Source organism: Salmo salar, chromosome ssa05 (assembly GCF_905237065.1).
Source record: "Salmo salar chromosome ssa05, Ssal_v3.1, whole genome shotgun sequence".
NCBI classification, from domain to species: domain Eukaryota; kingdom Metazoa; phylum Chordata; class Actinopteri; order Salmoniformes; family Salmonidae; genus Salmo; species Salmo salar.
Window position 1 is genome coordinate 62,005,388 of NC_059446.1, and position 18,603 is coordinate 62,023,990.

General features: G+C 41.0%; 1 protein-coding gene across 1 annotated transcript; it reads right to left on the reverse strand.

Annotated features, from left to right (window-relative positions):
• Positions 1 to 1,238: 1,238 nt before the first annotated feature.
• On the reverse strand, positions 1,239 to 3,954 carry LOC106605448 (thioredoxin-interacting protein). The gene is made up of 6 exons (XM_014201118.2): positions 3,419 to 3,954; positions 2,939 to 3,014; positions 2,682 to 2,829; positions 2,009 to 2,368; positions 1,579 to 1,893; positions 1,239 to 1,424 (listed from the first exon to the last, which is right to left on the reverse strand). The coding sequence occupies exons 1-6, from the start codon at positions 3,672 to 3,674 to the stop codon at positions 1,365 to 1,367; spliced, it is 1,215 nt and encodes a 404-aa protein (XP_014056593.2). The 5' UTR covers positions 3,675 to 3,954; the 3' UTR covers positions 1,239 to 1,364.
• Between the last annotated feature and the right edge of the window lie 14,649 nt (positions 3,955 to 18,603).

Here is an 18,603-nt window from a genome sequence, read left to right on the forward strand (position 1 = left end):
CCAAGCTTTAACTTCCTAACTGATGTCTTGAAATGTTGCCTCATATTTCCACATAATTTCCCCCCCTCATGATGCCATCTATTTTGTGAAGTGAACCAGTCCCTCCTGCAGCAGCAAAGCACCTCCACAACATGATGCTGCCACCCCCGTGCTTCACGGTTGGGATGTTGTTCTTCGGCTTGCAAGCCTCCCCTTTTTCCTCCAAACATCACGATGGTCATTATGGCCAAACAGTTCTATTTTTGTCAGACCAGAGGACATTTCTCCAAAAAGTACGATATTTGTCCCCATGTGCAGTTGCAAATCGTAGTCTGGCTTTTTATGGCGGTTTTGGAGCAGTGGATTCTTCCTTGCTAAGCGGCCTTTCAGGTTATGTCGATATAAGACTCGTTTTACTGTGGATATAGATACTTTTGTACCCGTTTCCTCCAGCATCTTTACAAGGTCCTTTGCTGTTGTTCTGGGATTGATTTGCACTTTTCGCACCAAAGTACGTTCATCTCTAGGAGACAGAACGCGTCTCCTTCCTGAGCGGCATGATGGCTGCGTGGTCCCATGGTGTTTATACTTGCGTACTATTATTTGTACAGATGAACGTGGTACTTTCAGGCATTTGGAAATTGCTCCCAAGGATGAACCAGACTTGTGGAGGTCTACAATTTCTTTTCTGAGGTCTTGGATGATTTCTTTTGATTTTCCCATGATGCCAAGCAAAGAGGCACGGAGTTTGAAGGTAGGCCTTGAAATACATCCACAGGTACACCTCCTTATTGACTCAAATTATGTCAATTAGCATATCAGAAGCTTCTAAAGCCATGACATAATTTTCAGGAATTTTCCAAGCTGTTTAAAGGCACAGTCAACTTAGTGTATGTAAACTTCTGACCCACTGGAATTGTGATACAGTGAATGATAAGTGAAAGAATCTGTCTGTAAACAATTGTTGGAAAAATGACTTGTGTCATGCACAAAGTAGATGTCTTAACCGACTTGCCAAAACTATAGTTTGTTAACAAGAAATTTGTGGAGTGGTTAAAAAACAACTCTTAATGACTCCAACCTAAGTGTATGTAAACTTCCGACTTCCAACTGTAGAACGATCAGTTTCTGAAGACCGCAATGGTGATAGTGAATGTGGACACCCACATCTACAATCAATACTCATTCAACCTGAATAATTTCACTTCAACTTGACTCTCAAGTACACATCTCAGTTCTGTTCCTTGAAAGAGTCTTCAGGGCTAGGGTCCCCACTCTTTCTGCTTCACAGCTGTATTGCTCTTTAACCAGTCACCAGTCCATTCCCAGATCTCACTAAGGCTAACCACCAGTGCTTAGACTACAACGGGGATTAACTGCAACTCTTACTCGTGGTTCAGCTGACCCGAAGAACATGGCCCTTGCTGTTTGAGATCCCCATCGACCTGAGAGAATGTTCGAAAGAAAGAGAGAAACAGTTGGAAAGAAAACAATTAGACCACATTTGCAACGGTGCAAACTCAGTGCCATCTGCTTCACTTTTCACTAGTAACTGACTATATCTGTTAAATGTCCATCTCCTATTCTCCATCTCCTTACCTCGGAGTAGGCAGGGGGAGGAGGGTACCAAAGCTCAGGGGCGCGCATGAACAGTCCTTCATCCTCATCTGCGTCGTAGTCGACCAGCAGCGGTGTGAGGGGGGAGTCGATACGGCAGTCGCGGGAGATGTTGCTGTAGCTGGGGGGTTGTGACGGGAGGCGCAGCGACCCAAAGCTACTGGAGGGGGTGTTCAGGGACTCCGCCTGGCTGCTCATGCTGTTGGTGCGGCTGCCAAAGCCATTGAAGGGGATGGTCCCGATGACCAGTGGCAACTCTAGGACCACCTTGTCACTGCCGGGAATGTGGACATAGATCTGATGGATAGATAGATGTCATTCCTAGGTCACAAGTCCTTTCAATCATTTTCAATGTGAGGTTTATGGTATTAGCCTATATCAAGCAACAAGTTGTCTCAAGTTAATGACTCACCCTGAGGGCATAGTCCACGTGAATGATGTCGCACCCCAGGAGTGAGGGCTTGAGCCTAGGCACTCGGATGGTCTTGCCCTGCCACATGTCACACATGCCCGAGATGATATGGTTGCCCCTCACGACTGAAAGCTTCTGCCCTAGGACCTTGGTCCGGCCATTGGCCTGGTAGGTGTGCTTGACCATGATGGCTGCCTTGGGCACCACGATACGCGAGCAGGTGTTTTCAAACTTTGCATTGATGCAGATGTCCTCGCCCTCGCAGAAGCCCTTGCGGTCGATCTTGGCACTGATGGACACATGTCCATCTGGGATGAACATGCAGGTGAGCTTCTTCTCCTTCGTACCTGCAGCTGGAGCCTGGATGAGAAACAATGAGAAACATTAACATGAGTTAAACATAAATCACCAAGTATGTTGATTGCAAGTCAACCATCAAGCCTAACACCATCCACCCACACCTTATAATCCCTCATGTAAAGCTAGTTATGGCAAAGTTATACAATTGTCATTAACATTATTAAGCCATGCATCATCATTACATGGCTCATTCAGGAGAACAAGGTGTATAATACAATCACTGTCAAGTAGCAATGTGTATAATGTAATAACTATCAAGTGGCATTATTCTTTGTGGTGATAATTATGATGATGTGAATGAGCTGTTATGTACCAGGAGGTCAGGGGTGTTGATGTCCAAGGGCTCCTCCACCTCAAAGGGTTTCTCGCACTGCAAGGCAGGCTGGGAAGGCCTCTCCATCACGGCCCTGACATAATACTGGACACAGCCAAACTTCCCCTTGTAGGACGACACCAGTTGCCTGTGACAAAAGCAGGAGGAATTTTAATTGTGGGATACTGTCATTACCACATAATGCTATGCTTTTACAGGTAACAAACAACAAGGTTTTTACAGTCCTTGATGCTTACCCAGGATGTGGCAGCTCAAAGCCAAACATGTACTCATATCTGTTCCCTGGTCTGAGAGTGACCGAGCCAATGGAATCTGAGGACGAGAGAAATACATTATGGTCCATTCATTAAACTATGAATTTGGCCAATCTCTCTTAGGTTAATATATTTTGGTCTATTTGTGCAATCCACTGTAGACCACAGGACATCCTTGGTCAACTTCTAGTGCTTATGGGCCAATAACAACCACCACTGGCGCATTTGATCATCCATAAACATAGACGTATGGAAATAAAACATACAGCTAGTCTATAAAGCATAATTTCTCATGCTCCATCTTTGCGCAGTGCACTGTACTCGCAGATTGCAGTAGCCAACTAGTGACAGTGCATAAAAACTGGATGACATCGAGTGTAGCCTGCCGACTGCATTGAATGGCTATATTCACATTCGAGACAAAGCCATTTACTTTTTGTATATTTTAGTTTGTAATGTTACCTCTAGGCTGGTGCTCCAGATAAACGGTATCTTCGTATTTCAGATATTCAATGTCTTCACGGTATCTGTGCTTTCCTTTCGCGTACTCCACTTTTGCGCATCCAATTCCAAACACTCTCATAGCGGACACCTTGGTCACCTCCGACACCTCAACCACAATATTCCCGGCTACCTTGTCACCACTGGAGTAGAAAGCCTTAGTAGGATCATGGAAAACTACCTCAAAGGTCTTCAATTTCTTTGTAATGATGACCATTTTAATATTTGTTCAGTGTCCCAGTGGTTAAGAAAATTTAAGTGGAAAATAGCCGACCGCTATTATTAGCTAGTTAAGCCTATTGAATTCCACTGATGAACAAATGTCCAACAGTTTGATTGCAATCCAATCACTATACTGTCACAACGTTAGCTACTTATTGTCATCAAACGTACAATTCGGAGCTGACTGTAAACAGCAAGTCTCCGCATTGGTTTTATATGGATGGCGAGTAGACATCACAACCCAGTTTCGCCAGCCGCATACTCACTATCCCGTTACGGGACTGTGCATGCTGTCGGTGAATGCACCGTCTGAACTGCTGCATGTACAGCCCTCTCATTGGTAAAACATATCTTGCTTGTGCACCTCCTTGCCAATCAGCACACAGAAAGACCGCGTGGACACCTCATGGTGAAGTAACGAAGAGGAGTATATCTATCGCATGTGTAGGCGTGATTCAGGGGTTAGATCCATCTAGATCCCCAAAATGAGTCAACCAATCATTATACCCAACATACACCTGTTAACAGAATATGTTCTGTCAATCTCTAATAATAAAATGTTGATTGAACGCAAGCATGAACAAGTTTGTTACTTCCAACAAACACCTTACATTTGGATAGGTAGCCAAATCTGTCTCTGATGGTAGGCTATGCTTGCTGACTGTCAACACTCAAAAAAGTGTAGGTAGCCTAAAAAAGTGTAGGTAGCCTATAGGGTTGAGAGTCAGGTTCAAATCCCAAATCTGACAGGAAGATCTGGTGGGATGTGACAGGATGTTGCAACATGGTCTCAGAGCATTTCGTATTGTAGCGACCCGCACAGACAGCTGTGTGTTATGAGTTATGCTGTTCGTTTGTTGTGTTATATTTACCAGTACCTAGTGTTCGCTGGGTCCGACATGCCAGTCAACCTGCTATCTGCCAACCACAGGAATGCCTGGAATGTTCCGGTGCCGGGCATCCTTGTGGTTGGTGAAGCGGCCGGGGGGTGGAGCACCGTAAATTTAAGACCATGCATAGCCATTGTTCTCTTACGTTTTGTCTTAACAAGAGATGTTTTATACTGTGATCCTTGATTTATTTGGCGTGGGCTACGGCCAAACAGTAGCCTGTGTTGAGTTGGGTTAATAAACCTGGAATTCGTCTGGACATTTGTTTGTTTATGATCTTGCCAGGTCATTACAGTTTTATTCTGTACATTTATCTGAGACACTCCATTTATTATGATATGTTATGTTTCGTATGGTATGTATTAAATTCTGGATGTCCATCATCCATTTCTTATGATATGTTACGAATTACAATTCGTATGATATGCTACAAATTGCAATTTGTACAATATGTTACATATTTGCAAAATGTACAATATGTTACGAATTTGCAAAACAAATTAGGAATTCCAAATTGTTCTGGCTAACATTAGCTAGGTGGCTAACGCAAACGTTTGCTAGCTCTAGAGTCTAGGGGTTAGGAGTTAAGGTTAAAAAGGTTAAGGCTAGTGTTTGGGTTAGCTAAAATAGTTATGGGTTATCTAACATGCTAAGTAGTTGCAAAGTAGCTAAAAAGTAGACAGTAGTTGCAAATTAGCTCAAATTGTCCGTGATGAGATTCGAACAAATAACCTTTAGGTTGCTAGACTTTCTTGTTATATGCCACCCCGACCAACCACCCTCCTTTTGTTTTTGCTTTAAGTAACTTTCTATCTTATGTAACCATACGTATGTCATACTAATTTGAGTGTCCCGGATTTACATTTACTATGTAACGTCTAGTCTATAAGACCAGTCTGGATAATGAGGGGGTTGTTGCTGATTTAAATATTTTAACGCATTCATAAAGCTCCTGTGGTTCCATTTGCAAGGCATGGTCATAAAGCCTGGTTGCTATCTGGAACAGTGAAATACTATTTTCACTACACAAATCAAAGGTTAAACATAGGCATAATCATTTCACAGCGCTGAGGTAACAAGTAACAACCTTCAAAAGGCACGGACACACCTGTAGCATTTACCGGCAGAGAGTTGTCTACTTGGCACCTTTTGAACAGAGTGCAGGCTGTATTTTGCAAACCCATTGTATATTTAGAAATGGGCTGAAAATGTCGGCAGTCAGACACCTACCTAGATTTGTTTAAGGAGAAAACACATCGCACTAAATGACGGTCTGCCTTGCCTAAAACGTTGGTAAGCCTCTGACTACCGACATTTTCCCCTGAATCCCTTTACGAAAAAAGATTGCAGTCGGATTGCAGTATATCTATATGTATGCTTCAAAATACGTTTTTTTAACTGCAGTAATTTTGCAGTATAACTGTAGTTATTCTGCAATTACTAGGTCCAAAATACCACGGTCAAATGAAAAATCAAATCAAATGTTATTTGTCAAATGTGCCGAATACACAGATGTAGACAGTGAAATGCTAACTTACAAGCTCTTAACCAACAATGCTTTATGAATTTAAGAAGAGAACCATGTTAAGTAAAAAAAAAAGTAAAAAATATACAAAATAAGTAAAAAATAATTACAAACAGCAGCAGTAAAATAACAATACAGTTGAAGTTGGAAGTTTACATGCACCTCAGCCAAATACATTTAAACTCCATTTTTCCTGACATTTAATCCTAGTAAAAATTCCCTGTCTTAGGTCAGATAGGATCACCACTTTATTTTAATAATGTGAAATGTCAGAATAATTAATAGTAGATTAATTTGATTTATTTCAGCTTTTATTGCTTTCATCACATTCCCACTGGGTCAGAAGTTTACATACACTCAATTAGTATTTCGTAGCATTGCCTTTAAATTGTTTAACTTGGGTCAAACGTTTCGGGTAGCCTTCCACAAGCTTCCCACAATAAGTTGAGTGAATTTTGGCCCATTTCGCCTGACAGAGCTGGTGTAACTGAGTCAGGTTTGTAAGGCCTCCTTGCTCGCACACGCTTTTTCAGTTCTGCTTACACATTTTCTATAGGATTGAGGTCAGGGCTTTGTGATGGCCACTCCAATACCTTGACTTTGCTGTCTTTAAGCCATTTTGCCACAACTTTGGAAGTATGCTTGGGGTCATTGTCCATTTGGAAGACCCATTTGCAACCAAGCTTTAACTTCCTGACTGATGTCTTGAGATATATCCACATAATCTTCCTTTCTCATGATGCCATCTATTTTGTGAAGTGAACCCGTCCCTCCTGCAGCAAAGCACCCCCACAACATGATGCTGCCACGCCCGTGCTTCACGGTTGGGATGGTGTTCTTCGGCTTGCAAGCCTCCCCCTTTTTCCTCCAAACATAATGATGGTCATTATGGCCAAACAGTTATATTTTTGTTTCATCAGACCAGAGGACATTTCTCCAAAAAGTACAATCTTTGTCCCCATGTGGAGTTGCAAACCGTAGTCTGGCTTTTTTTTATGGCGGTTTTGGAGCAGTGGCTTCTTCCTTGCTGAGCATCCTTTCAGGATATGTCAATATAGGACTCGTTTTACTGTGGATATAGATAATTTTGTACCGGTTTCCTCCAGCATCTTCACAAGGTCCTTTGCTGTTGTTCTGGATTAATTTTGCACTTTTCGCACCAAAGTACTTTCATCTCTAGGAGACAGAATGTGTCTCCTTCCTGAGCAGACCCCAAGCAAATGCAATCAGTTTCACATTGATTCAATGTCGTCACATACATTTCTGGGGGTTGAAAAGAAGTGGAAACAACATTGATTTAACCAGTTTGTGCCTAGTGGGATGGCACCTGTGCAAATTTCTGCCAATTCAATCAAAACTTGCCAGTGGCTGACTATGGTCCAGTCCTTTCTATGGATTTTGAGAGTAGACTACTGGAGAGTGGTGGTTTCTATGGATGTATAATGTTCTGACACCACTTGTGTCTGCTGCATAGCATTAGTCAGACCAAGTAACGTTTGATGAGTGACTGCTGAGGTAGAGGAAATGGGCTTGTTACGGTATGGCCCCATCTAATGGTTAGATTAATTATGGTTTGGTGTTCAGAATGAAAGTTCAGAGCTTGACTTGTCAGTTAAAGCAGCCACACAATTACCACAACTGTCTGTGCATCTACTGCAGTTATTTTTTAAATCTGATATTGTTCAGAATAAATGTAGATTAAAATACGATTACTTTGGCTATCAGTCCTCAAAATAGACCCCCTAGGGCAAGGCATCCTCATCATGAGCCTATAACACCGATTCATGTCCGCTACATTCACCCCCCTTGTACCGCCTCCCCCACGTTGGGTGCCATTGTAGCGGGCCGGATCTAAACCCTGGTCTCCCATGGGAGAAACCAACATCTTGACCATTAGACCAAGAGAAGATTCCCTTTGGGCTGAGGGTGACACTGATTTTGAAGTCGCAGGCAGGGCTACCTCATAACGAGACCATGAGCCTGACTCATGTCCACTGCATAGACATTTTGTACACATACATGTTCGTTGGTGTAATACCGGTGAAAAGCAATAAAGATTCAAACAAATTTGATTGGTGACATCAGAGACTCTGACCATGAAGGGTGTTGCCTGGGTCACATACATCAGCTGGGCCAAAACATGTAACCCCATCAAGGAAGTGATAATTGAACTTCCAAACCCTGATTAACAAGACCAGTGTTCTAACCCTTCTTCTCTTTTAGGCGCTGCCCTGCACAGTCGATGACGTGACTAACCAATGGTTGATGCAGACGGGTTGATGCAATACCTGCGCATTTATTTGGGCAGGAATTAGACCTATGGGGGGTGATTCAGGCCAGAATTAAGCATCTTGAAGCTACTGATACCTCTCACCAAGTCACCTAATGTCTTCATAGCGCCAGAAAATACTGCCATGAATTAACATGCATTGTCAATGGTGACAAGTTTTTTTCTACGGCGTCAAACTGCCATTACGTTCATGTCACGTGACACATACACGTCATGTTCACGTCGCATAATGTGGCACTGACACGTGACATGTCAGTTTGCTTGTAAGTTTACTATGAAAGATCTCACCATGAATGCCTTAAAAACATCTACATGACATCTACGTGTACATCATGCTTTCACATCATGTACATGTGACACGTGTTAGTTTGTGTCTGTTTAGTTTATTATTAAAAGATCTCACCATGAACGCCTTACAAACATCTACATGTACATGATTTGATAAAAAATAGTTTTCATTGCCAGAGTAATCAATTTCATTTGTCGATTTAGCTAAAATAGGCATATCACCTCAATACAAAAATTATTAGGCTAGTTGATTTGCAGCCAGACACCATTACTGTGTAGATATGCCTATTTCTCAAATCAATATGGACACAAGGGCTTCTTTGTTGGAGGTAGCCTAGGTCTTTAGTGATGCATTCAAAACAACTCAGAACTTGTCAATCTCTGACTTTCGACATCAGTGTATTCAAGACAACTGGGAACTCTGGAAAAAACGAGCTCAAACTGGGAAAAATTGTTTTGAACAGTCATCCAACTCAGAATTCCAATTCAGAAACTCTTTCTCTGACCTATAAAAATCACTGATGTCATGATTCAACCTCGTTTTCCTCCCCAGAGTTCCCAGTTTACCGATTTAACAGACACAATCACTGTCACCATGCAATCCTTAGGCTATACATTTCTGTGGAGATGTTTTATGGTTAAAAGCAGGGCTTGAATTGAGGATATAGGCCTAACCCTTGTTATAGAGATGGGCAAAAAGCATATGCTACCCCTTGTTTGCTTAGCCTTAGAAAAACAACGGTCCAGATTATATAAAGCGATCTAGGCTATAACAATGATTAACTCCACGATAATTTCTGCATAGTCTACTAGCCTATCGAAGGTCTTGCTCAGCCTCAACATCACAGGAAAATGTGGTTGCTTTATTAAAAGCTCCACAATTCAGAATATTAGCCGTAGGCTACGCCTACCACAAAAGACCTAAAAGATAGAATTGGTATGAGTCTATCTCTAGACCAAACAGATAAACACTTTTCTATTCAGGAGAATTGCATTGAATCAGGCTATTCATTTCAGTGCAGTTACATTCTTTCGCATAACCTTAGCCTAAACGGAACCGAAAACACCCCAGCCTGTTTTGATCACAGATCATAAAGCCTGAACATTTCAGCTGTTTGTCATTGATTTAGCCCACAACCACCTACAGATTTGATACACATGAAGACCTATATTTAATCTGGATTTGACAAACAATAGCCTGACTAGGATCCTGACTTTTCCCCACGTTATATTTGTTCACAATTATGCTAAATGTAGTTCTATTAATAAGCTTTTAATGTTTTCCTATTACATTTACATTACATTTAAGTCATTTAGCAGACGCTCTTATCCAGAGCGACTTACAAATTGGTGCATTCACCTTATGATATCCAGTGGAACAACCACTTTACAATAGTGCATCTAAATCTTTTAAGGGGGGGGGTTAGAAGGATTACTTTATCCTATCCTAGGTATTCCTTAAAGAGGTGGGGTTTCAGGTGTCTCCGGAAGGTGGTGATTGACTCCGCTGTCCTGGCGTCGTGAGGGAGCTTGTTCCACCATTGGGGTGCCAGAGCAGCGAACAGTTTTGACTGGGCTGAGCGGGAACTGTGCTTCCTCAGAGGCCAGCAGGCCAGAGGTGGATGAACGCAGTGCCCTTGTTTGGGTGTAGGGCCTGATCAGAGCCTGAAGGTACGGAGGTGCCGTTCCCTTCACAGCTCCGTAGGCAATCACCATGGTCTTGTAGCGGATGCGAGCTTCAACTGGAAGCCAGTGGAGAGAGCGGAGGAGCGGGGTGACGTGAGAGAACTTGGGAAGGTTGAACACCAGACGGGCTGCGGCGTTCTGGATGAGTTGTAGGGGTTTAATGGCACAGGCAGGGAGCCCAGCCAACAGCGAGTTGCAGTAATCCAGACGGGAGATGACAAGTGCCTGGATTAGGACCTGCGCCGCTTCCTGTGTGAGGCAGGGTTGTACTCTGCGAATGTTGTAGAGCATGAACCTACAGGATATATACACATATACATATACATATATATATATATATATATATACATATACATACATACATACATACATACATTACATACACACAGTTGAAGTCAGAAGTTTACATACACCTTAGCCAAATACATTTAAACGTTTTTCACAATTCCTGACATTTAATTAGGTTAGGATCGCCACTTTATTTTAAGAATGTGAAATGTCAGAATAATAGAAGAGAGAATTATTTATTTCAGCTTTTATTTCTTTCATCACATTCCCAGTGGGTCAGAAGTTTACATGCACTCCATTAGTATTTGGTAGCATTGCCTTTAAATTGTTGAACTTCGGTCAAACGTTTCAGGTAGCTTTCCACAAGCTTCCCACAATAAGCTGGGGGAATTTTGGCCCATTCCGCCTGACAGAGCTGGTGTAACTGAGTCAGGTTTGTAGGCCTCCTTGCTCACACACGCTTTTTCAGTTCTGCCCACAAATTTTCATGGCCACCCCAATACCATGACTTTGTTGTCCTTAAGCCATTTTGCCACAACTTTGGAAGTATGCTTGGATCATTGTCCATTTGGAAGACCCATTTGCGACCAAGCTTTAACTTCCTGACTGGTGTCTTGCGATGTTGCTTCAATATATCCACATAATTTTCCTTCCTCAGGATGCTGCCACACCCGTGCTTCAAGGTTGGGATGGTGTTCTTCAGCTTGCAAGCGTCCCACTTTTTCCTCCAAACATCACCATGGTCATTATGGCCAAACAGTTCTCTTCAGTTATATTTTTGTTTCATCAGACCAGAGGACATTTCTCCAAAAAGTACGATCTTTGTCCCCATGTGGAGTTGCAAACCGTAGTCTGGCTTTTTTATGCAGTTTTGGAGCAGTGGCTTCTTCCTTGCTGAGCGGCCTTTCAGGTTATGTCAATATAGGACGTGTTTTACTGTGGATATAGATACTTTTGTACCCGTTTCCTCCAGCATCTTCACAAGGTCCTTTGCTGTTGTTCTGGGATTGATTTGCACTTTTCGCACCAAAGTACGTTCATCTCTAGGAGACAGAACGCATCTCCTTCCTAATCGTTATAATGTCTGCGGGGTCCCATGGTGTTTATACTTGCGTACTATTGTTTGTACAGATGAACGTGGTACCTTAGGGCATTTAGAAATTGCTCCCAAGGATGAACCAGACTTGTGGTCTACAATTGTTTTCGGAGGTCTTGGCTGATTTCTTTTGATTTTCCCATGATGACAAGCAAAGAGGCACTGAGTTTGAAGGTAGGCCTTGAAATACATCCACAGGTACACCTCCAATTGACTCAAATGATGTCAATTAGCCTATCAGAAACTTCTAAAGCCATGACATCATTTTCTGGAATTTTCCAAGCTGTTTAACGGCACAGTCAATTTAGTGTATGTAAACGTCTGACCCACTGAAATTGTGATACATGCGAATTATAAGTGAAATAATGTCTGTAAACAATTGTTGGAAAAATTACTTGTGTCATGCACAAAGTAGATGTCCTAACCGACTTCCCAAAACTATAGTTTTTTTACAAGAAATTTGTGGAGTGGTTGAAAAACGAGTTTCAATAACTCCAACCTAAGTGTATGTAAACTTCCGACTTCAACTGTATATATATTTGTAAACAATTACAGTACTGAATGAACACTTATTTTAACTTAATATAATACATAAATAAAATCAATTTAGTCTCAATTTGGTTTAAATAATGCAAAAACACAGTGTTGGAGAAGAAAGTAAAAGTGCAATAAGTGCAATGTCAAAAATCTAACGTTTAAGTTCCTTGCTCAGATCATATGAAAGCTGGTGGTTCAATATTCCCAGTTAAAAAGTTTTAGGTTGTAGTTATTATAGGAATTATGACGCATCGACTATTTCTCTCTATACCATTTGTATTTCATATACCTTTGACTATTGGATGTTCTAATAGGCACTTTAGTATTGCTAGCCTAATCTCAGGAGTTGATATAGGCTTGAAGTCATAAACAGCGCTGTGATACGAACATTGCTAAGAGCTCCTGGCAAACACAGTAAAGTTTGAATGAATGCTTACGAGCCTGCTGCCGCCTACCACCGCTCAGTCAGACTGCTCTATCAAATATCAAATCATAGACTTAATTATAATAAACACAGAAATACGAGCCTTTGGTCATTAATATGGTAAAATCCGGAAACTATCATTTCGAAAACAAAACGTTTATTCCTTCAGTAAAATACGGAACCGTTCCATATTTTATCGAACGGGTGGCAACCCTAAGTCTAAATATTGCTGTTACATTGCACAACCTGCAATATGTCATAATTATGTAACATTGTGGCAAATTAGTTTGCAATGAGCCAGGCGGCCCAAGCTGTTGCATATACCCTGACTGTGTGCAATGAGCGCAAGAGAAGTGGCACAATTTCCATAGTTAATATTGCCTGCTAACATTAATTTATTTTAACTAAATATGCAGGTTTAAAAATATATACTTCTGTGTATTGATTTTAAGAAAGGCATTGATGTTTATGGTTAGGTACATTCGTGCAACGATTGTGTTTGTTTTTGCAAATTCGCTTTTTTAAATCATCCCCCTTTTGGCGAAGTAGGCTGTGATTCGATGATAAATTAACAAACACCGCATTGATTATATGCAACGCAGGACAAGCTAGTTAACCTAGTAATATCATCAACCATGTGCAGTTAACTAGTGATTATGTTAAGATTGATTGTTTTTTATAAGATAAGTTTAATGCTAGATAGCAACTTACCTTGGCTCCTTGCTGCACTCGCGTAACAGGTAGTCAGCCTGCCACGCAGTTTCCTCGTGGAATGCAATGTAATCGGCATCCAAAAATGCAGATTACCGATTGTTTTGAAAACTTGAAATCGGCCCTAATTAATCGGCCGTGGCGATTAATCGGTCGACCTCTACTTTTGATACTGTTAACCATGAGGTTCTTATCACAAAATTGTCTAAGTTAAACTTTTCCCCCGATGCCTTGAGATCATACCTTCATGCCTTTAAATCATACCTCGAAGGCAGAACCCAGTGCGTCAGATGCATTTGAAGTTCAAATGCATGCAGATGATACAGTGATATATTTGCATGCAAAGAGCAAACAAGCTACACAAGAACTCACTACTGTAATGGTCAAGGTTACATAGTGGCTCAGTGACTCATGTTTGCGTCTCAATGTGAAAAAAAAACAGTCTGCATGTTCTTCACAGAGGGCAACTGATGCTACAGAGCCAGATGTCTATGTGTCAGGGTAGAAGCTCCAGGTGGTATCCGATTTTAAGTACATTGGCATCATACTGGATTCCAACCTCTTAAAAAGCAGGTGAAAAAGGTAACTCAAATAATCTAATTCAACCTAGCTAATTTTCGATTTATATGAAAATGTTTGACTACAGAGGTAGCAAAATTGTACTTCAAATCTATGATTCTCCCCCACTTAACATACTGCTTGACTAGTTGGGCCCAAGCTTCCTGTACAACATTAAAACCCATTCAGTCTGTCTACAAGCAGGCTCTCAAAGTGCTTGATAGGAAGCCCAATAGCCATCATCACTGTTACATCCTCAGAAAGCATTGAGCTCCTAAATTGGAAAAATCTTGTGCAATACACCAACACGTCTTGTATTCAAGATCCTAAATGGCCTGGCTCCCTCCACTCAGTACTTCTAGTAAACAGAAAACCCAAGCCCATGGCAGCAGATCCACAAGGTCTGCCATGAGAGGTGACTGTATAGTTCCCTTAAGGAAAAACACTTTTACTCAATCTGCTTTCTCTGTGAGAGCTTCCCATATCTGGAACACAGCCATCTGACACATACAACTGCACCACCTATCACACCTTCACAAAAAACATGAAGACATGGATAAAGGCCAATCAGACTTGTGAACATCATCCTAGCTGTGAATTGTTGCTTTCCATGTTGTCTGTAGCTTGTGAGGTGTGGAAACACTGTTGCTTTTAAGAATTTTGTTTTGTTGCTTTTTGTGCTATTGCTCTGTCTGCATGCTACATGTTGCTTGTCCTATGTTGCTCTGCATGTGCTCACTGCTCATTCATTGTCTGTATTGTTATTGTAACTGTTTTTAATAACCTGCCCAGGGACTGTGGTTGAAAATTAGCCGGCTGGCAAAAAACGGCACTTTTACTCAAACATTGATTAATTTGCACTGTCCCTGAAACTCAAAACACCCCACCACCAGTGATTTTTTAATTTTTTTTTACAGAAAACCACAGAACCACCACTGCAATATAGGCCTACACTATCTACAACCTAAAAGGATTATTCTGCTGTCCCCATAGGAAAACCCTTTTTGGTTCCAGGTAGAACACCTTCTGTGCCTAGGTAGAACCCTTTTGGGCTCCATTCCACAGAGGGTTCTACACGGAACCAAAAAGGGTTCTCCTTTGGTGACAGCCAAAGAACCCTGCTGGAACCCCTTTCTCAAAGAGTATACTCAACAAGTTTATCCTGTTAAGTTTACACCATTTAATTCTATACTCAAACATCTGCCTGGTATTCAAGATAACGCTCAACATAGCACCACCACCTTCAAAGGTTTTCATCAACCTCTGCTCAGACTTAAATAGCAGTGTTCCAAGAACCTCCACCAGGGGTGACTGTAGTATCCAATTCACTATTTCTGCCATCTTCTCATGTATTTTCTTGGAACTCCCCACACACACACACACACACACACACACACACACACACACACACACACACACACACACACACACACACACACACACACACACACACACACACACACACACACACACACACACACACACACACACACACACACACACACACACACACACACACACACCCTGTAGCATCTTGTTTACATTTCTCACATTTTAGGTGTCCAGCAGAGGCCTTGGATGGCTCATGTTGCATTGAGATGGGCACAGAGTTATGTATGTACAGTTCTTTTCAGTGTGGCGGCAAATGAGTTGAACAGGAGAAGAGGATGTGGTTGCTTGTGGAGGGAGAGCAGTGTGGGTGGTGGGTAGAACAGCTGCAGTGATGCTGATTGGTTGCTCTCGCTCATCACTTCTTGACTAAAATAAAGATAAGATTTAGAAATTTGTTTGACATTACCATAATTCAACAGCTGAAGCCTTCATTAACATACTCCCAGCGATAGCAAGACATTCAGTATTCACTGAATGAAGTAGCCTACACATCCCCATTTACAATTTAATTCATCAATTAAATGACACTATTGCCCATTCAATGACATTATTATTGTAGACTTCAGGCTACTCCTGTATCTAATTTGTACAATACCATAATCAATGAATGAAGTAGTGTACCCATCCACATTTACAATTTCATTTATAAATTAGATAATACAGTTACATTATTGTAGAATAGGTTACTCCTGTTTCCACACTATAATATGATACTGTTATGATTGCATTGGTCTTGTCAGGCATGATTTTAGGTCTTCGATCAGTGTTGTATGTTGTACCTCGTTTCTCTTCAGTGAAAAGTAGTTTGAGTGTGAATGTGTAGGCCTAGTGACAGTGGAAAAATAAACCCATAGCTCCAGCACACAATGGCATGTAGGGGCAGTGTATTACAATGTAAAATATGTATATATCCTATAGCACCACATGTATATTTTCATTTACAATTTAATTCATCCATGAAATAAATACTAGCACATCAAATTACGTTATTATTGTACACTAGCCTACTCCCCTATCGACACAGTAAATAATATTGCCTACGCGCTTTCAACAATACTTTATCAACTTGTGTAGTTGTGGACCTGTTGGGCCTGTATATTCTTAGCGTTTTCTTAGCACTATGTGTTCTCTCCCAGGTGCTTGTAATGGCACAGCTGACAGCCAGGTAGGATTCAAATCAAATCCAATTTTATTGGTCACATACACATATTTAGCAGATGTTATTGCGGGTGTAGCGAAATGCTTGTGTTCCTAGCTTCAACAGTGCAGTAGTATTTAACAATTCACAACAATACACACAATTCCAGTTGAGGTAGTTTAATGATGCTGATTCACAGAGCAGGCAGGAACAGCACAGTGCATGGCTTGACAATTGTGTTAACCAAGAGAGTGTATGGTTCTGAAAAGGGGGAAATTAAATACAATAGTAAATGGCATGTATAAACTTAATACTAAAGGTCGACGAATTTTGATTTTTCAATGCCGATACCGATTATTGGAGGACCCCAAAAAAAAGCCGATACCGATTAATCAGCCGATTTTATTTGCACACACACACACACACACACACACACACACACACACACACACACACACACACACACACACACGACAATTACAACAATACTGACTGAACAATGAACACTTTTATTTTAACTTAATATAATACAGCAATAAAATAAATGTAGTCTCAAATAAATAATGAAACATGTTCAATTTGGTTTAAATAACGCAAAAACAAAGTGTTGGAGAAGAAAGTAAAAGTGCAATATGTGCCATGTAAAAAAGCTAACATTTAAGTTCCTTGCTCAGAACATGAGAACATATGAAAGCTGGTGGTTCCTTTTAACATGAGTCTTCAATATTCCCAGGTAAGAAGTTATAGGTTGTAGTTATTATAGGACTATTTCTCTCTATCCCATTTGTATTTCATATACCTTTGACTATTGGATGTTCTAATACGTACTTTAGTATTGCCAGCCTAATCTCGGGAGTTGATAGGCTTGAAGTCATAAACAGCGCAATGCTTGAAGCATTGCGAAGAGCTGCTGGCAAACGCAGGAAAGTGCTGTTTGAATGAATGCTTACGAGCCTTCTGCTGCCTACCACCGCTCAGTCAGACTGCACTATCAAATCATAGACTTAATTATAATATAATAACACACAGAAATACGAGCCTTAGGTCATTAATATGGTCAAATCCGGAAACTATCATTTCGAAAACAAAACGTTTATTCTTCCAGTGAAATACGGAACCGTTACTTATTTTATCTAACGGGTGGCATCCATAAGTCTAAATATTCCTGTTACATTGCACAACCTTCAATGTTACGTTATAATTATGTCAAATTCTGTCAAATTAGTTCGCAACAAGCCAGGCGGCCCAAACTGTTGCATATACCCTGACTCTGTGTGCAATGAACGCAAGAGAAGTCATACAATTTGCCTAGTTAATATTGCCTGCTAACATGAATTTCTTTGAACTAAATATGCAGGTTTAAAAAAATATATACTTCTGTGTATTGATTTTAAGAAAGGCATTGATGTTTATGGTTAGGTACATTCATGCAACGATTGTGCATTTTTCGCAAATGCGTTTTTGTTAAATCATCCCCCGTTTGGCGAAGTTGGTTGTCTTTGTTAGGAAGAAATGGTCTTCACACAGTTCGCAACGAGCCAGGCGGCCCAAACTGCTGCATATACCCTGACTCTGTTGCACAGAATGCAAGATAAGTGACACAATTTATCCTAGTTAAAAGAAATTCATGTTAGCAGGCCATATATTAAATAAATATGCAGGTTTAAAAATATATACTTGTGTATTGATTTTAAGAAAGGCGTTGATGTTCATGGTTAGGTACACATTGGTGCAACGACAGTGCTTTTTTCACGAATGCGCTTGTTAAACCACCCGTTTGGAGAAGTAGGCTGTGATTCAATGATAAATTAACAGGCACTGCATCGATTATATGCAACGCAGGACAAGCTAGATAAACTAGTAATATCATCAACCATGTGTAGTTAACTAGTGATTATGTGAAGATTGATTGTTTTTTATAAGATCAGTTTAATGCTAGCTAGCACCTGACCTTGGCTCCTTGCTGCACTCGCATAACAGGTAGTCAGCCTGCCACGCAGTCTCCTCATGGAGTGCAATGTAATCGTCCATAATCGGTGTCCAAAAATGCCAATTACCGATTGTTATGAAAACTTGAAATCGTCCCTAATTAATCAAAGAT

Bases quoted from the DNA above. Each gene is read 5' to 3' on its own strand.
- LOC106605448 (XM_014201118.2), bottom strand. From the start codon at position 3,674: ATGGTCATCATTACAAAGAAATTGAAGACCTTTGAGGTAGTTTTCCAT. The intron at 2,369-2,681 runs GTACATAACAGC...TTTCTCATCCAG, and splicing joins TCAACACCCCTGACCTCCTG to GCTCCAGCTGCAGGTACGAA. The intron at 1,894-2,008 runs GTGAGTCATTAA...TCTATCCATCAG, and splicing joins ACGTGGACTATGCCCTCAGG to ATCTATGTCCACATTCCCGG.